This window comes from Pongo pygmaeus, chromosome 1 (assembly GCF_028885625.2).
Source record: "Pongo pygmaeus isolate AG05252 chromosome 1, NHGRI_mPonPyg2-v2.0_pri, whole genome shotgun sequence".
Taxonomy (NCBI): domain Eukaryota; kingdom Metazoa; phylum Chordata; class Mammalia; order Primates; family Hominidae; genus Pongo; species Pongo pygmaeus.
The window spans coordinates 222,703,238-222,725,151 of record NC_072373.2 but is presented as its reverse complement, the minus strand read 5'-3'; the positions used below and the strand labels follow the sequence as shown (position 1 = coordinate 222,725,151).

The 21,914-nt window shown below is 39.0% G+C and overlaps 1 protein-coding gene across 12 annotated transcripts in view; it reads right to left on the bottom strand.

The window, feature by feature from the left end:
• The window catches only part of RERE (arginine-glutamic acid dipeptide repeats), a 466,306-nt gene that overhangs the window by 169,418 nt on the left and 274,974 nt on the right, over positions 1 to 21,914 (bottom strand). For 10 of the 12 annotated variants that reach the window (XM_063668254.1, XM_054440862.2, XM_063668280.1 and 7 more), the window contains one exon: positions 16,577 to 16,681. In XM_063668254.1, coding sequence (XP_063524324.1) covers positions 16,577 to 16,681 — 105 coding nt within the window. Of the gene's footprint in view, positions 1 to 800; positions 1,114 to 16,576; positions 16,682 to 21,914 lie in introns of those variants that run through there. The other 2 variants (XM_054440916.2, XM_063668307.1) reach the window with 2 other exon arrangements.

Below are 21,914 nucleotides of genomic sequence, written 5' to 3'. Positions count from 1 at the left end.
AAAAATGCTATCCGATTCTTAAACAGATACAAAAATAAACAAAATACCTAAACTTCAATTTCTAACACAAAAGTCAATGCATACTTTTTTTAATTGCCAAAGAATTTTCCATAAGCTCTAAAAGGAAGATGAGTCTACTTCCTTTTGAAGGCAAGAGACTAAGTAAAAACTGATGTGACATAACCTTTCATTTTTAAAAAATCCATTTTAAGATGATATTGTTGCAATCATAATTCACAACTGTTTCCTGCATATGTCAGACTTCAGAAAAAGATCACAACAATTATAATTTGCTCTGGCAAACAGGCTCTCAATCAAAACAAGGTTCCACCCACCTTCAAAGCAACCAATAGCTGCCTACCTACCATCCTTCCTAAAACATCCAAACAGAGCTGCTCTCCGGCCCAGGCATTCCATACTAGCCACAAGGCAAGGGGGAGGCCTGCAGGCTTGCTCTGTAGGTCTTGAAGGCAAACAAGCTTGGCAACACACACCCAGCACGACTCAGGTTAAGATTATACTAAGAGCCGAAGAGGTAAGGGAAAGGGGAAGAGGACAGGGACAGAGAGGGACCCACAAAGCTTCACATCCTACGTCTGCTGAATGCCTCTCCGGTAGTCCCCATTCTTAGTTCTGATTTTACGCTTCACAATACCACCTACAGGGCCAGCCAGGGCTGAATTAAAGGCTCTCAGGAACATGCACTATGAATGATGAAATGATTCATCAACACCTTCAGAAGTGAGAAAGAGCAGCAAAACCCATCACTGTTTCGGTGAGGCCAGGGGAGGATAGCCTACCTGCAGGGGCTGAATGGATCATCCATGACTAACACGGGCTCTGGTGAGTCTAGCTGGATTCCTGAACCTTTACTTTCTGCTAAAACTCTGCCCTTTTCTACACTAACAACTCAAAATGGAGGCACATGCAGTCTCAGAGACCTCATAGAGCTTTCACTGAGCTTGTGCTATGACCTAAGCCTTCACGCAGAACGCAGAAACTTCCCCTCACACTGACAGGACTGAGCATGTGCTGTGACCCTCCCTCATCCACACACTGTCTCTCGACGACGCAATCAATCTCAACCCTGCTGTTTCCGTAAATAAAGCCCAGCCAACAGACTCTGCAGCTTCTCCCTGCACACCAAGCTAGTGTGCAGGGAACTGGGGCCTTAGAAAGGGGATCTAAGACAGCCAACAGCAGGGAACTGAGCAAGCCCAGCCATGGAGAGGCTTCAGTTAAATGCCCCGCTCTGTCAGGAACTCAGCAAGCCAAGCCACAGAGGAGCTTCAGTTAAATGCTCTCTGCTCTGTCAAGACAACAGCAAGTTTTGTCTTTTTTTTTTTTTTTTAAAGGTAAATGGTGATTTTAAAAAGCAAGATCACCAAGAAGTAGAATCAAAAGACAGATATGAATGGCTACACACAAGATCAACTAACAGAAATACTGCAACACATTTAAAAACATAGTAGTAGCTACTTAAGAGAAGCAACTTCACAAATTTCTTTTTGAAACTCTAAACATTTTGAAAAAGACCAAACAATCAGGGTAAAATTATGGAGTGCTTGGCCTTGTCACACAGGTACAGACACAGTGTAGATGGTATTGTGAGCAGGGTAGCTAAAGAAAGCTGTATTTTCTGCAAACAGCTTAATCTTCCTTAGATAAGAAACTAAAAATAATAAAACATTCCCCAAATAATAAATTAAAACATTTCCTAAAGTAATACTAGCCCAATCAAGTCTAGCTTGAAGAATCTAATTCTAACAATTAGAAAGGTAGGAAGGTTCAAGATTCAACATCATGCCACAAACACATGAACATCCAAAAATCTCATTTGAGGTCCTGATTCAAAATACTAAGGCAGATCCATATAAGAAATCCTAGCTTTGGATGTGCAGGTTTAGTTTCCACTTACAAACTAAGAGGTGATTCTATAGATTATTAATCAGTTACAAAAAGAAAAAGAAATGGAAGACCATGAACCTTCACCAAAATTATAAAGGACAAGATAGGGCAGGAAAGGGCAGTGCCAATTCTGTTTCCCAGAAATGTAATGGAATGTCAGGAAATTAAAGCCTGTTGAAAAGAACAGACAGTGTCCTCAAGATTCCTACAGTAAATGCAGAATCAATTCCATTGCCATAGCACTCCCGTTTATGCTATGAAATAAACTAAATTCTGAAACTATGATTCAATAAACTCTTATCCTGCTGATAATGTAATTTAGAAAATACAAGAAATGCCAAGTACACTTAAACATGTTTTCCTTTGACCTAACACATGAAACAAGTATCTACAGGCTGGAAGAACATTTTCCCTTATTGGTATGTGAGACAACATATTCCCAAAACTGCTGTTACTACAAACAGTCTAGAGAAAAATACTTTCTAAACACAAAAGCAATGGAATTAGAACCTAGCGGCCAAATAATATGAATATGAGCAGCAAAGTATTTCCTCCCAAAAGCGTATATCTTAAAAAAAAAACACTACCTAACCTTTTCATATGGAAAATGTTTACTTGAAGAAATCGACACAAAATAATATGTAATAAATTCATCAGTCTCTGAAAACCCATGAAACTGTTACATAGAGCACACTATAAAAACGGTTATTGTAACAGCAAGTTAAGAAATGTGGATTCTAATTTTGGTCTCATTAGATGCCCTGAGTTACCAAAATCCAATGGCCTTCCCCTGTAATAATGGATTCCAGTGGTGGCGCCAGCCTTTGTGGACATCCTCTTCATTGTCTTTCCTGGAGCTGGCATCTCACAGTCGGCTTCACATGCCATGCCACCGAGACAGACAGCCCTTTCTCTTGTCACCCCTGAGGGGCAGCATACTCCAGCGGTCACACCCCAGATCTCCTCTCTTTCACACTCTCTCCTGTGGAAAAGTCACCCACACTACCACCATGCCAGCCAGCTCCACTCTGAAGACACTTCCTTCCCGGCAGCAGCTCGGAAATGCAGGAGCCCCCAGAATCCTCTCACTGCACCTCTCTGGGGAACTGCACCTCTCTTATTAGATTCTAAGTCCTTCAGGGACAAGGACACTACCTAAATCATCTTTATTGGAACCACCAAACTCTCCTATTTTTTACCTCAAAAAACTCTATCTGAAGCAGTGGAAAGTGCACAGTATCACTCATATAGTATGGCTGGCCAAAATTACATAAGCTAGATCTAATCGTGGGGAAATGTCAGACAAACTCAAACTGAAGAACACTTGACAAAACTGGCTTCTAACTCTTCAAAAAGGTCGATGTCATAAAAAACCTTTAAAAAAGGCGAGGAAACATGTCATGAAAACAGAGAGACAAGGGATATTAAAGAGACACAACAATTAAATGAGGCTCATGATCATGGGGAAAATTACTATGAAGGCCGTTGTTGAAAAAACTGGCAAAATCTGAATATGAACTATATTGGACTATATCGTATTCTATTAATGTTACCTTTTCAGATTTTGATAATCATACCACAGTTATGTAAGATAATTTTCTTGTTCTTGGGAATACACACTAAAGTATTCAGGGGAAAGGGTGTGATGTCTGTATTTCATTCCCAAATTGTTCAGAAAAGGAAAATACAGGTTGAGTAATCCTAATCCCAAAATCCCAAATCAAAAATGTTCCAAAATCTGCAACTTTCTGAGCACCAACATGATGCTCAAAGGAAATACTGGAACATTTTAGATTTTTGGATTAAGGATACAGAATAAGCAAATATTCCAAAATTCCCCCTCCCGCACCAAAACATGAAATCCAAAACACTCTTCTAATCCCAAGCGTTTCAGGTAAGGGACAGATTCAACCTGTACCACAGAGAGAGTCAGAAAGCAAAGATGGTAACACAGAGAGCAATATAGCAAAAAAAGAGATAGAGGTTATCTCATAAACTGTATATTTCTAATAATTTTGTGCATGAAACAAGGTTTTGACTGGGTTTTGATTGTGATCTGTCACAGGAGGTCAGGAGTGGAATTTTCCACCTGTGGCATCACTTCAGTGCTCAAACCATTCTGGATTTTGGAGCATTTTAGATTTTGAATTTTCAGATTAGAGATGCTCAACCTATAATAAAGCAAATCTATAATAAAGTTTAAAAGGTAATAAAATAAATATAAAGCAAATATGGCAAAATACTAACAACTAGTGAATTGAGTAAAAGATATATGGAGGTTCTTTCCTGTACTAGTCTCATAACTCCTCTTTGAATTATGAATATAAAATTCCAAACAGAAAAATTTTAAATACATTAAACAAACAAAAAATATCTCCACCAGCCTCCACAACCATCAGTTCTCCCTTTTTTTTTGTTTTTGAGACGGAGTCTCGCTCTGTTGCACAGGCTGGAGTGCAGTAATCTCAGCTCACTGCAAGCTCCGCATCCCAGGTTCACGCCATTCTCCTGCCTCAGCCTCCCGAGTAGCTGGGACTACAGGTGCCTGCCACCACACCCAACTAAATTTTTGTATTTTTTTTTTTAGTAGAGATGGGGTTTCACACCGTGTTAGCCACGATGGTCTCGATCTCCTGACCTCGTGATCCTCCCGCCTCGGCCTCCCAAACTGCTGGGATTACAGGCATGAGCCACCACGCCCGGCCACAACCATCAGTTCTCATGGCATCTGGAGAGCTGACACGAGGGGCAATGAATGACCTGCCTCCCTGCCTGCGGTCATGGTGCTCTCACCCACAAACGGAAGTCAATTAACACCCAGCTCCAAACTCACTCCAATCTCAAGAATATAGGATCAGTCCTCCTCCTCCTCCTCCTCCTCCTCCTCCTAGTCAGAGAATCTCAAGGAGTCTTGAAACTGAGTAGTTCCATAATTAGGTTAGCCACTAGGTCACATTCAACCACAAATTCCAATTTTAGAAATGGGGCTCTGTTTCCAAGACTTTACACTGAGTTCACCCTGGTACTCTACTCAGTGCTTAAGGGCATCCCAGATAGGGGCCTTGTTTTCTCTCCTAGTTTGCTTGAACAGGGGCTGCCTGCGTACTGATGCTGACTACCCACCTGGACCTCACTCCTGCCACCACATTTTCTAGCCCATCGTTTGCCAGCCTGCAGGGATGTACACACAATCTGCAACCTAGCGCCCTCATATTTCCATCTGTCGCCAACTGCCAAGGCCTTCCCAGAAGTCCTGTGATCCCCATGTACATCTATAATCTCTGGATCCTAGACATCCTTCTCTCCTCCTATTAATCCCAAGTGAACAACAGTTGAAGGATTAGCACTTCTGAATAGATTAAATGAGAGCTGAGTGGGAGAGAAAAATACACAATTCAAATCAATTTTTTCTAAAATTAAAAAAAAACCACTTTGTCCACTACAATACTTAATTTGTAGTGAGTAGATTATGTACGTCTATCAAAGTTAACTAAAAGCTGTAACATGAAAATTGCCTAAGTTTTATCTTAAAGAATTTCCTACTTCCCAGAAACAACAAATGTCTACAATGCTGTGTTCATTAACAAGAAATTTTAAAGCCAAAATGGGGGGGGGGGGGGGAAAGCAACACTCAGGAAATTCTAGAGAAAAAGTTTGGAAGAGATATTCTAATTAGTACTAACTTCACATCAAAAGAGAAGTGTTCAGAAGCAGTTTGTTTAAATTTCATTTACTAGTTGCCCCTGCATATCTAGACATGGAACTGAGTTCTCTATCTATCTATCTATCTATCTATCCATCCATCCATCCATCCAGGAAGCTTGCTGATTTACCTATTAGCTTTAACAATTTGGATGGGCTCGAGGGCTCACAAATATAATGGGAGGCTGAAGTGGGTGGGTGACCCGAGGTCAGGAGTTTGAGACCAGCCTGGCCAATGGGGTGAAACCCAGCTTCTACTAAAAATACAAAAATAAGCCAGGCGTGGTGGCATGCACCTGTAGTCCCAGCTACTCAGTAGGCTGAAGTGGGAGGATCACTTGAGCCTGGGAGGCAGAGGCTGTAGTGAGGCGAGACTGCACCACTGCACTCCAGCCTGGGCAACAGAGCGAGACTCCACCTCAAAAAAAAAAAAAAAAAAAAAAAAACACAACACAAAACAAAACCAACACCAACAACAAAACCAATTTTTTCACAAGTTTTCTCAGATTTCCTGTGGTGAAAATTATACTTTATTAATAAATGTTCATTTTTTCATTTCCAACCCTCATATATTTTCTTCTTCAAGTCTTAATGGATATTGAAATCCTGCTATTGTTTCTGGTTTTAGAGGAAAAAGTTTCCACACTCTGCCTTTAACTATGGTGCTTGCTGTAAGTTTATGGTAAGTATTCTGTTAGGCTAAGGAAATTCATTCTACAATTAATTTTCCTTTTCTAAGAGTCCCCAATTATTACAGAACATTGAATTTTATCAAGTGCTTTTTCTACATTAAGATGATTGCATGGGTACAAAAAAAAGAATGAATGAATAAGGTCTAGTATTTGACTGTGAAACAGGGTGACCATAGTCAATCAATAACAATCCAATTGTACATTTTTAAATAACTAAAATAGTATAATTGGATTGTTTTTAACACAAAGGATAAATGCTTGAGGGGGTGGACACCCCATTTTACCATGATGTGTCTATAATGCACTGCATGCGTGTATCAAAACATCTCATGTACCACATACATACGCTATGTATCCACAAAAATTAAAAATTAAGAAAAAGATGATTGTCTATGTTTTCTTCTTCTATATGTCAAAGAGGTAACATATGCCAACAGATAAATTATTAAGCCATTCTTATATTCTATAAATTTGGACATGCATATTTACCTTGCTAGACTCCGTTTGTTAACATTTCATTTAAACATTTTACATTCATGTTCATAAGATTGAACCTATAAATTTCATTTTTTTAACCTGGTTTTATAATAAAGGTTTTATTAGCTTCATAAAATGACTCAGGGGACCCATACCAACTTTCTCTGTTCTCTGGAACACTGGTAGAATTCACCTGTAAAGCATGAGTCTGATTCATTTTTCTTTTTCTCTTTTATTTGGGGGGGGGGGGGGGGTCTGGGGAGGGGGGAGACAGAGTTTCGCTTGTTACCCAGGCTGGAGTGCAATGGCACAATCTTGGATCACTGCAACCTCCACCTCCAGGGTTCAATAGATTCTCCTGCCTCAGCCTCCCAGGTAGCTGGGATTACAGGTGTGCACCACCATGCCTAGCTAATATTATTATTTTTAATTTTTTTTTGAGACGGAATTTTGCTCTTGTTGCCCAGGCTGGAGTACAATGGCACAATCTCGGCTCACTGCAACCTCTGCCTCCTGGGTTCAAGCAATTCTCCTGCCTCAGCCTCCCAAGTAGCTGGGGTTACACGTGCATGCCACCACACCTAGCTAAATTTTTGTATTAGTAGTAGAGACGGGGTTTCCCATGTTGGCCAGACGGGTCTTGAACTCCTGACCTCAGGTGATCCATCTGCCTTGGCCTCCCAAAGTGGTGGGATTATAGGCATGAGCCACCGCCCTTGGCCCTTTTTTTTTGCATTTTTAGTAGAGACAGGGTTTCACCATATTGATCAGGCTGGTCTCAAACTCCTGACCTCAAGTGATCCACCGCCTCAGCCTCCCGATGTGCTGGGATTACAGGCGTGAACCACCAACCCAGCCTGATTTATTTTTCTTTTTGGTCTAATGAGATTTAAAAAATTATCCAACGCAAATTATAAAAACTGCCTTTAAAGGGAGAAGGTATGCAGTTTTTACCTACTTCCTCTTTCTTCCAGGCAGAAATCTGGATGTAATGGCCATCACTACATGGCCACCGTGAAACAAGAGAACAGTGGCAGACAAGGTGGTAAGGGGTGGACCCCTGAGGACTGTGAGGTCCTAGTCTAGGAGTGCTTCCTTTCAAACTCTGCTTACATGAGAGAGAAATAAAAGTGATATTTTATTTAAGCCTTTTACACAGTCTCTTTCTGAAGCTTCCAGGATTTGAAGTTCTTGGGTGTGTCTTGCTGTTTGTGTCATCTGACCACAGTTAATGGTACATGGTTTCTTCCGATATTTTTGACGGTAAGCTTGGCATCCAAGGATATTTTATCTGTGGGGATCTTGGATGAGGGTGTGTCCCATCAAAAAACATTTTACATATGCTTCTGCCAGGTATCTTGAGGGGTTTACCGGCATGAGACCACTGTTTATATTGTCTTCTTATCCTAGAGTTCTCATATTCTGAAGGGCCCAGAATTCCAACCCTAAACAGATGAGTTTCCCTGTTACTCCCCTCTAGGTTGGAAAATGCTAACAAACTCAATCCAAACTCACCATGTGCTACTGAAGGATCAGCTTACTGCTTTAGTTTTCAGTTTCTCTTAATTCTTTGGAGCTCAGCTCTGCAGTTAAAAGTTTTGTTATGTGTTATTCCACTACTCCAAATAACATTCCTAGATGTTATCTGACAAAGGGTTTTTTTGAAATGATCAAAGGGTTTTTGAAATGATCAAATCAAATGATCAAATGAAAAATAGGCTCCTGTTTTATTAAAGTTATCTTAACTTCAGTAGGCTGTGTTTTCCAACATGTACTCTCAACCGTCTCCAATATTTTCCACCTCAAGTAAATGTTTTTGAGAATTCAAATGTGATGGCAGATAAAAGCAAACAGGAAAAAATTTGTATCCAGCTCTAGCTGCTCATCTTCAAAAGCTACACAAAGACCACGAGCTGTGGTGAGTGGAAAAGGGAACTGTTACTCAAATGAAAGTAAATTTTAGAATGTCTCAAATTCAAATTAGTTGAAATACAGGTGTTTTAGATTGTTAACTTTTCTGCTTAAGTATAAAGATTTATGTTGAGGAAAAAATGGTCCCAATGTTACAGAGCAAAGTGACAGAAAATTAAGAAATAAAGACATTAAAAATAATGAAATAAGGTTTCTTAATGTTAAAGAAGAACGTTACGAATAAGGAAAAGGGAATAAACTAGCAGAAATTCTGTAGTACTGGATTGAACTTGGAGAATTTCACATGAACTTATGAATATACACACATAAATACACAACTATAAGTGCAAATGTGTGCATTATATATGTGATAGATAGATACAAACACACGCACTCCCTAGCTCTGTTTCTCAGAAGGCCAGAGAGCAGCAACACAAAGTAATGAGCACACTTAGAACCAAATCTAGGTTTTAAAATATCATTCTCCAAATGCTGAGACAATCTGACCTCAAAATGAACAACAACAGTAGCAGGCTATAAACAATTAAATAAAATAGGAGGCCATTATCCCACTAAATAAATGAATAAATAGAAAGTTTGATGAAGATGAGATCTACACAGTCACAAAGCAACCTCCCACCAAATGGTTATTAATTACAAAGGGAAAAAGAGACACTGTACAATGGCAAAACCTGGCAGACACCACGTTCAGCAACTGATCAAAGTGAACATTACCAGCAACTGGACAAATAAGAATTGTATACTGACAGGATACAGAAAAAAAGAACACATAATTTCTGTGATACGTGATCTAACTCTAATAATAAGGAAACACCATAAATGCAAACTGAGGGACAGCTGGGCACAGTGGCATACACCAGTAGTCCCAGCTACTAGGGAAGCTGAGGCAGGAGGATCACTTGAGCCCGGGAGGATCACTGAGGGGGGAGGGAGGATCACTTAATCTAGGCTGCAGTGCACTTAAACCGTGCCTACAAATAGCTACCTCACTCTAGCCTGGGCAACATAACAAGACTCTATTGCTATTTAAAAAAATAATAACAATAATGCAAACTGAGGGACAGGATACAAAATAATTGGCCTATTCTCTTCCAAGGTCATGAAGCCAAGAAGCAACTGAAAAACTGTTCCAGGTTTAGGGAGACTAAACAAACATGACAACTAAATCCATAATGCCAAACAAGATCCTTCTGTTGTAGGTTTTTATTGGGAACACCAGCAAAATTTGAATGGGGCCTGAGAATACCATGGTAATAATATTTTCATTGTTAATTTCCTGATTTTGAGGGCTGTATTGTGGTTATGTAAGAAAATGCTCATGTTCATAGGAAATACACAAAATATTGGAGTATGAAAGAGCTTCAGGGTGACACATACTTCCAAATGATTCGGTTAATAAAGGTCTTCTACTCTACTTACAAGGAATTATTCTGTTTTAAAACAAAATAAAATGCACACAGTATTCTAACTACCGCACTAACTCTTAACTCTTGCTATTATTAACATTATTGCAGTTGTCAGTCTAGGAGAGAGAAAGTATAGTCCCTGCAAACGCCTCAAGTTTATGACTGCTCCTGAACATAATGATAGTAACATATAAGCCTCAACACCGCTGCAAAACTACACTCTAGGAAGAGGAAGAGGAGAAGGGAGAAAAGGATGAGAAGAGGTGGGAAAAAAGCGGAAAGGCTGCAGGAGACTGCAGGTGATCATGGACATTCTCCCCCAGGTAAGATCTGAGATCAGACCTGAGCCTTCAACTTGTTTTTCCATTTACTGGCAAGAGAAGACTAGTGTGCAAAACACAAAAGAACCAAGAATATAATTCGGTGTTTCTGCGGCACAGACCAAGCCTAAGGAAATCGCTGCTAGTTTTATAAGACATTATTAGAGAGTGAGAGATAGCACCCATACAAAATGCTATATTTTAAATAATATGTCTTCTTCACTGTCCTTAAATGCACTTCAGGAGCCTAAAGAACATTTCATTTGGCAAGGGGAAATAAAAGAACAGCTGCCTGGGAAAATTAATGCTTAATTATCAAGAAGATAAAGCCATTTCTTCTCCAATGGCCATTATCATATCTTTTGTTCTTACTGGAACTCCATTCACCATTACTTCCTTTCCCTCCTAACTCACAGACAGGAAGCAAAGGAGACCTTTTCCCAGAAAGGAGGGTAGAGAGCCCGAAGGGGTCCAGAGTATAGATTAAAAAAAAAAAAAAAAAAAAAAAAAAAAATAGAAGGCACTGGCCCATGGTTGAACTGCTGAAAGTAGAGAGATGGGAAGATAGGGTAAAAAAACAACGAAAAATCCAGCAAAACTTAATTGCTATAGGGGATAGGTTCATTTGCTATAAAAAGTCCCAATCCATTTCTCAATGAAACAGCAAATCAACCAGATGGCTAACGGTCTACCTGGCAGAATCATGATATCTAGAAAAGTAGTTTATGCTTTGCTTTTGGATTTAACACTTTACAGGATTAAAACAAAAAAAAATTTAGCCGGGCACGGTGGCCCCTGCCTGTAATCTCAGCACTTTGGGAGGCTAAGGCGGGCAGATCACGAGGTCAAGAGATCGAGACCATCCTGGCCAACATGGTGAAACCCCCTCTCTACTAAAAATATAAAAATTAGCCAGGAGTGGTGGCGGGTGCCTGTAGTCCCAGCTACTTGGGAGGCTAAGGCAGGAGAATTGCTTGAACCCGGGAGGCAGAGGTTGCAGTGAGCCGAGATCACACCACTGCACTCCAGCCTGGTGATAGAGCGAGACTCCATCTTAAAAAAAAAAAAAAAAAAAAAAAGTTAGATATTTTTCAACCTTGTCTCTAAAAGAAAATTTATAATTACTTCTGCAATTCCCAAGAAGAAACAAAAAATCTGACAGTTTACAGAAGTTTTCTGCAGAGTAGCTTTCATCATCTCCATCTTACTGATCCAGAAAGTGCATGCTTTACCCACGGACACGAGGATTAAGTAGCAGCACGGGACTAGAACCCAGGCCACCCGGATCCAAGAGGAGAGATCTTACCAGATGGCTGGAAGGATCAAGCAGTCAGATTAAATGGCTAGATGGTGTTAGACAAATGAAAAAAGCAACTAAGGACAGTAAAGAGAGGCATATAACCACGTCCCTATGCTCATCTCTTTTTGCAAGCTAAGACCAATCTATTTCATATTTTAGTTTAACCATCGACCCTGGTGTTTTAGCCAAATGCACCTAAGGCCTCCTAACTGGCTTTATTTATGAAGACCTCTGAGCTGAAATTTATTGACTTTATTAAGTTTCTTGGCGGACTCTAGATCAGACCCTTCAAACAAACAGAGAACACAATGACATTACTTGCAGAGTATGCTCACCACAGAAGTAAATCTGGATGAATCTTGTTCACATATGCAAAACTGAACGCTCCCTGAGTGTAGAAACATCAAAAACAAACTCCAAAAGCAAAGCCCAATTACCTCAGGTTTCAAAGTCAGGTCAACATTAGATTTAAGGCTCTCTCATTTTTCACAATCCCTTAGTAGTTTATATTCTATTTGGGCAAAAAAAATGCCCCCTAAATTTTTGCCCAATTAAGTTTTGTTCCCGCTGGGTGGAGCGGCTCACACCTGTACTCCCAACACTTTGGGAAGCTGAGGAGGGAGGATCACTGAAGCCCAGGATTTAGAGACCAGCCTGGGGAACATAGTGAGACCTCAACTAGACAAAAAATTTAAAAAATGAGCCAGGGATGATGGCGCACACCTGCAGTCCCAGCTACTTGGGAGGATGAGGCAGGAGGATCACCTGAGCCAGGTAAGTTGAGGCTGTGGTGAGCCCTGATCACGCCACTACACTCCAGCTGAGGCAATAGAGTGTGTCCCTGTCTCAAAACAAACAAAATAATAAGTTTTGTTACTTAAATTTCATGGCTAGCACTAATACAGTCATAATCCCTTATCTAAAATCCTTACAATGGGAGGTTTACCAGAATTCAGAATTTTTATTTTAGCACTACAGCAAATATACCACAGCATGTAACACCCCAGCCGTGTTCAAGTAATAATCCATATTCCACCATATCAGTATTTTTAGAGTAAAACTTATACAAACTCACATAAAGCGAACTGAATTAAGAATATAAATAGCCTCCTATCAGTTCAGGTTAGGTTCAGCCATCAAATGCATTTTGGTACCAACCTTGGCATAAAATTTGTTAGATTTTCAGAACTTTCATATTTCAGAATTTAAGAGAGTATGGATATATAATACTATAGATGCTTTATCAGTATTAATAAGTATTCTAGATTAAAAAGAATGAAATATAAGTTTATACCTAATAATAACAAAGTAATTCCATGCCAATTACCAAGAAATCCATTCTCCCCAAATGTTAAAGGCAACAAATTCTAGAGTACAGAACAGTCAGTCTGTTTCCCACTATCACACATTATTAGTTCAATAAAAGGTAATCCATCAGGAACAAAAAAAATCAGATCGCTGACAAGACACAACATTCAGAAATATAATGACCAGGTTAGAGAAAAAAATAAAGCTGTACACTGAAATTTAAAAAGGATCTATGCAAATAAATGTGAAAAAATTCCAAACTTTCAGTGCTGTTCAATATGCTAATAAAGTATGGAAAATTACATAAATCAACATATAACTACTTTTGGAAAATTAGCTCTGAGAAATAAACAGTTCCATCTTAAGGTTCACTTTCAACTGCTCACTTTAAAGTTCCTGCATTATTTAAGGGGACAACAGTCATGAAAGTCTGCAGTCATGGAATCACTATTCCTTAAATTTCCAGTGGACTTTCCTATATGCAGTATTTCCCAGGACCATTACACAATCAGAAAAACTTTGACATTTCCTTTCCACATTAACTTACATATTTACTGAAATAACTCGGGGCACTAAAAGTCAGCATACAGTACGCTATGTAGCGATGACTACTTACTAGTCCTACTCATTAAAACTGGGGGAAAACTATATAGGAAACCAGCTTATCATACAGCCTCCTCCCTCACAAACTTGAAACGAAGACAGAAACAGAGGTAAATTCTGCAAGGGTATGCACCCTGGGAATTCTAAGAACTGGGCTGTGCATAGCCAGTTTTTCTACACTCTGTTAAATTAGATGCATTTTTGGATCATTTGAGCAGCTGTGGGAACTATAGCCCTAACCCCAGACTTCAGGGATATAAGGAAATGTTCAGGATAACATTAGCAAGCCAAGGCAGTAGGCTGCATTGGCTCCACTGCTGCAAATGTCTACAACAGCCTTTACACTTCAACTGTGAGAAGTTTGAGATTTGCCTCAAAGTTTACTTATAAATGGGCACTTAAGTATTTGTTCAATTCAACTCATCCAACACTACTCAAGCACTTAAAACACACAAAGCAGAAGGTGGACATAGGGAACGCAAGTGTAGAAGAAAATCAGTGGTGACTAGAAAGGTCACTAAGGGAAGTGATTCAGGATGCAGATCCTGTAAGTGTGCTGCTATCATCATGTCTCTGTGTTCCTTACTGCATCCATATTTTAAAACAAACCTGATGGATGTATTGCCCTGAAAGACTGTCAGCAAAACACAATGAAAAATAAGAAAAGAACTTGTGTGAGTGCCTGGCTTACAAAGGTAAGTTACATATTACCTTTAATAAGCATTCAGCAAAACATGTATAACTAACATTCGTAAAAAATAATTTTGGTTAGTTGTTACAAACCTAGGAGTTGAACATTTAAAAGACAAAAGCTACTTTAGTTAATATAACTTGTGCAACAGGAAAACTATCAAGTGATTAAATAAGCAAAATATCACTAAAATAACATCCAATTCCTTTGTATCTATAGAGAAATCCAAGTTCAAGCATTTTACAATTTACCTGGGCAACAGGAAGACATGAGAAGGCAGCCTACAAATGCATATGTAAAATAAACATTTCAAAATATACGATGCTTAAGAAATATTACCACTGACCAGCTTATCATTGGAACATGGCATACTTTTGAAAACACAAACAAACAAACAAACAAACTCAACCATCATAGTTTTCTTTCTTTTTTTCTTGAGATGGAGTCTTGCTCTGTTGCCCAGGCTGAAGTGCAGTGGCACAATCTCGGCTTACTGCAACCTCCGCCTCCCGGGTTAAAGCAATTCTCCTGCCTCAGCCTCCAGAGAAGCTAGGATTAAAGGTGTGTGCCACCATGCCCAGTAATTTTTGTATTTTTAGTACAAATGGGGTTTCACCACGTTGGCCAGGCTGGTCTTGAACTCCTGACCTCATGATCCGCCCGCCTCGGCCTCCGAAGTGCTGGGATTACAGGCGTGACCCACCTACACCTGGCCAAGCATCATAGTTTTCTAAAGGAGAAAAGGTACTCTTTGATGAGCATATTACTATCCATACATCAAGCACTATCTAGAATCTAGCTTCTGATGCTGTCTAGAAACTAGCATCTAATATTGAGAGGAAGAGAGGGAGACAGACAGACAGATACACTAACGTGAGCCCCAAGAGAGCTGTGGGCAGCTTCATAAAACCACAACAAAATATACGTTCCCTTTTACCCCTACGTTGACCACTCAACAACATTCTAAGTTTTACATATGGTTTCTGAGAGTCCTCTAGAAAAATGTTCTCAATAAAATGATACCCATTTTGCCTTTACACTTAATGTAGTTCTTTTGCTAACTTCTTTGAGCCAAGTATTATTTATTTACTTATTATTTATTTATTTATTTTTTTATTATTATTATTTTTTTAAAGACAGGGTCTCCCTCTGTTGCCCAGGCTGGAGTGCAGCGGTGCCAATGCAGCTCGCTACAGCCTTGACTTCCCAGGCTCAAGCAATCCTCCTGCCTCAGCTTCCTGAGTACCTGGGACCACAGGTGTAGCCCACCACATCCAGTTAATTTTTATTTTATATTTTCTTGAGAGAAGAGGTCTCACCATATTGCCTAGCTAGTCTGGTCTCAAACTTCTGAGCTCAAGCACTCAAGCAATCCTCCCACTGTGGCCTCCTAAGGTTCTAGGATTACAGGCAGGAGCCACTGTGCCTGGCTGCGGATGTTTTATTTCCTTCTAAATCTTCACATGTATAAACATGTCTTGGGTGTCCAGAGCATATATTACTTGATCAGTGGCTAACATCCTGTTTTTAAAATCCTTAATAAAATATGCAGTCACATGATCAATACAGGGCGAGTATGAATACATACGCTCATAAAAATTCTTCCACGTGCTACATTAAAGTAGCATCTATGACAGACATAAAAATTGTTAAATTACTGACCCTATTGCTTCTCATTTCATAAAAATAGTAATTCAAACTGTTACACAGATCTTACCAAGATGTTGTGAGAACTTGATGTGTCTGACTTATACTAGTAGTCTTACTAAAGATATTTCAGTGTGTGTTCCTGGAGTTTTATTACCAAGAGTGAACAAAACAAATGAGTAACCAACAAACTTTCCAAAATGACTTAGTCTTTTTCAATATGGGATTATGGAAGGCTTGACAGAATGTGAATCAGGGAAATCATCTACCAATTCTTCATACTTAATTCAAAATACAGATCAACTAAAAGTATACCTTTATTCCACCTTCTTTCAACCCAAATTTTCTCATTTTTCTTTTTCTGAATAAAAGTAAAGAGCAAACAAAAAGCCACTTTAGATGTCAAAGACATTAATTACAACTCCTCCCAAAGAAGTTTACTGAAGGACTCTGGAGTCATTTTTTTTAAGTATGTTACTAGTGTATGTCCAGAAGCATAAACTACACACACACACACACACACACACACACACACACAAATGAGAAAAGGAAAAGAGTTCTCAATGAATGGACCCAAGTGACTCACTTACCTTGTCTCAGGGTTATATCCTAATATGTAGAAAAATGAATCCACTCGGGCTTTGAACTCTCTAGCAGCAAATATGTCAGAAAAATGGGAGATGTTACACTTCCCTCTGGGAAAAAGAGAAACAAATAATTAGTAATACCCTCAACTGCTTTTGCTAACCAAAACTGGAGGGGTAAGGGCGGAGGAAGCACTGAACCAAGTCCATGTGCGTGGAGAATCGGCTACAAACACCACACTTTATTTCACCTATTCAGCTGTTTCATGACTCCTTCACTGTACACCTGTGTAATTTGACTACTTTTATATCACCATTTTACTAATAAAGTAAAATTAATTAAAACAAAGATAAACTGGAGACGGGACTATGAGAAAGAATATTAAACAAAGTAGAAATGGAGAAAAATTAAAACCATTGTGAAAATAAGAAAAACTCAGCCTAAAGCCTTTCTAAATCATAAAAAAAAAATGAGTCTTTCTTCCTACTATATTATGATAGGCAGAAAGTTTAACTGTTTAAAGCTAAAATGTGTAATATTTGACATGTCTTTGGAATACAGCTTCTGGCCAATAAATATTTTTCTGCTCCTGTAATGTGCAACAAAATATAGTTACTTGGAAAGTAAAACCTAGAGAAATTTTAACTTTTTTGCATAAACATGGGCCCCAATATACAAGGAGTTCTCAAATTTTGGGGTAACTTTAAATGGCTATAAGTTAGAAATCATTTTCCCATAGAAATACTAAAATAAAGTGGAGTAAAGTTTTCAGGTTCATCTATCACCTAAAGTTAAACCAACCTGTAGTTGAAAACTCTACAATACTTACTCCAAAACGGCTTAAGCAATGTTTCCATGCACCAAGTTATCAATGTAAATGCCAGAAGCATTATATCACATGGTGAGGCCTAACTTCCAAATCCAAATGCACACATGCACACACACAATCACTCCAGTATTCCCAAAGAGGCAGGGGAGGCTTAAGAACTCTTAACTCCCTCCCGGTCACTTTAATGTCAAGTGGAAGCCTAAGGCTACAGTGAGGTTAGATGGCATTGGAGGACCAAAAGTTCCCATTTCATATCAAAAGCCATGCAGCATACTTCCAGGACGTGGCCTCCCACTGCTTGAGCAGGCTATCTGTTGTGATAAGAACTCCATGAGTATGCATGGTAACAACATACACACCAGCTAATGGCCACAGTGTTAGGAAGAGCTGGCTGAGGGGTTATCAGCATGGGTTCATTCATTCACTTCCTACCAAGAAATTAAAAAGCAAGGTTCTTCTTTACCTTAAGGGCTTCAGTACCTGTAACCAAAGCAGGGTCAGCCAGGCACAGTGGCTTCACACCTGTAATCCCAGCACTTTGAGAGGCTACGGCAGGAGGACTGAGGCCAGGAATTCAAGACAAACTTGGGCAACATTAGTTGAGACCCCATCTCACCACACCTGGTTAATTTTAAAATTTTTTGTAGATGGGAGTCTCACTAGGTTGCCCAGGCTGGTCTCAAACTCCTGGCTTCAAGTGATCCTCCTGCCCTGGCCTCCCAAAGCACTGGGATTATAGGTGTGAACCACTGCACCCAGCCCCCATCTCCATTTTTTAAATTAAATAACAATGCTGTTGATATAAAGTCCCTCTGGGAACTATAGATTAGAAAGTATCTATAGTTCTATAGAATAGAAGCTACAGAATAGAAAGTATTCCAGGGTTACTGAGCACTTCAAACAACACTGATACAACTGAGAACTGAATTTAAAATTTTATTTGATCTTAACAAATAAATTATTTGATCGTATGTAAATCTAAATAGCTACATATAGCTACTAGCTACCATAGTGAACAACACAGATTTATAAGACATTTCCATCACAGCAGAAAGTTCTATTAGAAGTGCTACAGTATTCATACCTACTATTTGTAGATAGTAAGATCCAATTCAAGGAAAAATACCGACTAAGCATCAACTTCCCAAGCCCAAAACTGCCTCTTCTAGCATTTAACTAGAACTAAAATAAGCTTCTGGGAAAGAAAAGGCAGGTATGATCTTTTTTACAAATGAACAACTAGCTCACTTTTAAACTAACTACTCATCCATACAAGGTGATTTAATCCCTGAAAGCCAAAAGAAATAGGTTCCTTTAGCAGTAAAATAGAAATAACACCTACTGCACTTATAAAGACAAAGCCTACAAAACTCTACTACACAATGCTATGTAAAGTAAGTTATTCCTATTGTTGTACATTACTAAAGGAAATTGATTCTTCTTTTATTATTGTTCGTTATTTCACTCTTAAACTGGAGTGAGTAATGTATCAATTAAAGGTAAAGAAAACCCAACCTAAACACAACCACTAGAAATCAGGTATGTTTAGGGCAGGGTTTATCAATCTTGGCACTAATGACAGTTTGTACTAAATAATTATTTATTGTCAGAGGTTGTCCTGTACATTGTAGGATATTTAAGAGCATCCTTGGCCTCTACCTAGTAGCACCCATACACATTTCTTCCTTACAACAAAAAATGTCTCAAGACTTGCCAAATGTCTCCTGTGAGGGGCGAAACTACTGGCTTACAGAAAGCCAAAAGCAATAGGAATAGAAGCATTTCATCTGATAAATGATTATGAAGTTGTCATAAATGGGATTTTTCTCTACCATCAAGCCCTTTCTCTATTTGATTCTGTTTGTATATATGAAAAGTACTGATATTTAAACATTTTTACTGTTTTATCCTTTCTTATGCTTCTAATTGCACTGTACCTCTAATACAATGTGGAAAGAGTGAACATCCTTGGCTAGTTCTTGATGTCAGTGGAAATGTCTCTCATGTGTTCCTATTAAATATGACACTAGCTTTATAGACAATCAAACCATAATCATAGTATTGGAAATAATTGACTGATATCCTCCTTTAGATTTAATAGTTTGATATATGTTATCAACAGAGTGAAAACCTGAATCAACCTTGCATTCCTGGAATAAATCCCAGCTGGTCATAATGTATTTTTTAAAGAAGGTATTAAATTTTTAAAAAACAAAAAGAATTTGATTACATCTAAGTTTTCTTCCTCACAAATTTGTTATCTTTATTATTTCCTTCTTTGTACATTTTTTTTGTTGCTGTTATTCATGAAAGGTTTATTCATAATAGCCTAGAAACAACCCAAATGTGCAGCAACAGGTAAATAAACAAATTGTATATATGTACAATAAAATACTACACAAATACAAAGATCTAGTGATAAATAAAATGCCATGGACAAATCTCAAAAATTAAATGTGAGTATAAGAAGCCAGACACAAAAACATTATACACTGTATGATTCCACTTATATGAGCTTTAAAAGAGGAAAAAATAATTTATAGTGAGAGAAACCTGAACAGTTGGTGATTCTGGGTGGGAGGTTTTGAGAGGGAAGGATCTTGAGGGAACTTCCTGAGATAAGGGGAATATGCCAGGTCTTGTTTAGGGTCAAACACATTTCTGAAAATGTACACTTAAAATCTACATTGTACTGTATATTAAAAAACTACTGGAGGAAAGTAAAACAATGAGAATAATTACCATATAGCTGTAGCTGTTTAAAGCTGGCCATCTTGCCAGTTAGCCAGCCCTCAAACACTGAGTATTGAGCAGAGCTGAAAAAAGGGTTTCCATGACCAGGTAAGGCCACTAGGATTGGCTCTGACTGGGTGGCACCCATTTGAAGTATTTTACAAATTACCTCGTGATGAACAGTGTTTACCTTTAAAAATGTGTGTATATGTGTGCAGAAGTATGGGTATGATTTTAAGTATTCAGTGTTTTTTATCAGAGCGCTCTTCTCACCATGATCTCTGTCAAAAGTAGGACATTATTTGACCTTGTTTACAGAGTAGATGAGGAGGGACCATTAAGAGAAAATTGCCATCACATCCACCTTGCTGAAATAACCAGTTCCAGAGCCTCCTAAAGTCCTGTATACTCTGTATCTAAAGCAATGCTTCACTGTTAACAGAAATATGACTAAAGACAGGGAAGCCCCATGTGTTAGCATCCTTTCATTCAACAGTAAAAAAGGCGTCCCGGAAATGACTCATTTCAGTAATCCTTCCCAGCGGAGCGGGCCCCCAGGGAGTTTCACACCTGGGGCATCATCTGAAGGGTCTTCTGGCTACCAAGAGGAGGTGGCTATATGAAAAGGATGAAGAAGAGACAAGAGAGCCCCTCTTATGTAAGGAGACAATACAAATGAAAACTCTGGCCTAGAAATTCACTCCCTTAAAACTACCAATAACTGGGAAGGTCTTCCTGTATCCCCAGGCACGTGCAAACCCCAAAGACTCAGGACGACGTGCACGAGCACACACAGAATGTTTACAGTAGTAAATCTGTTGAAAGCTACTATTATTAAGATGGAGTCTTAATAATAAAAAATTCTTTTTTTTTTTTTTTTTTTTTTTTGAGACAGAGTCTCACTCTCACACCCAGACTAGAGTGCAGTGGCGTGATCTCGACTCACTGCAACCTCCGCCTCCCGGGTTCAAGCGATTCTCCTGCTTCAGCCTCCTGAGTAGCTGGGATTACAGACACGTGCCACCACACCCGGCTAACTTTTTGTATTTTTAGTAGAGACGAGGTTTCACGGTGTTAGCCAGGATGGTCTTGATCTCCTGACCTCGTGATCCGCCTGCCTCAGCCTCCCAAAGTGCTGGGATTACAAGTGCAAGCCACCATGCCCGGCCTTTTTGTTTGTTTGTTTGTTTGTTTGTTTGAGATAGGGTCTCCCTCTGTCACTTGGGCTGAAGTGCAGTGGTTTGATTTCAGCTCACTGAAGACTCAACTTCCCAGGCTCAGGTGATTCTTCCAGCTCAGCCTTCCCAGTAGCTGGGACTACAGGTGCGTGCCACCACACCCAACAATTTTTTGCAGAGCTAGGGTTTCACCATATTGCCCAAGCTGGTCTCAAACTCCTGGGCTCAAGCAATCTGCCCAGCTTGGCCTCTCAAAATGTTGGGATTACAGGTGTGGGCCACCATGCCTGGACAAAAATAAATAAATAAAAATATAAATAAACAAATAAATAAATAAATAAATAAATAATTTTAGTTTGTATTTCCCCTTTTGCCCAGGAGTTGCTTAACAGGAAGTTTTAAATTTCCAGGTGAAAGGGTCTTCTGTTCTTTGTTTTTCTTAGTAAACTACAGTTTTATTGCATTTTAATCAGAATGTTTTTTTTCTGTGATCTAATATATGACCAATTTTTGAGAACGTGGCAAGATACACAAATCAATGTGTATTCTTTATTATTACAGGATAGAGTTCAAAATATGTCTGTAGGCCAGGTGTGGTGGCTT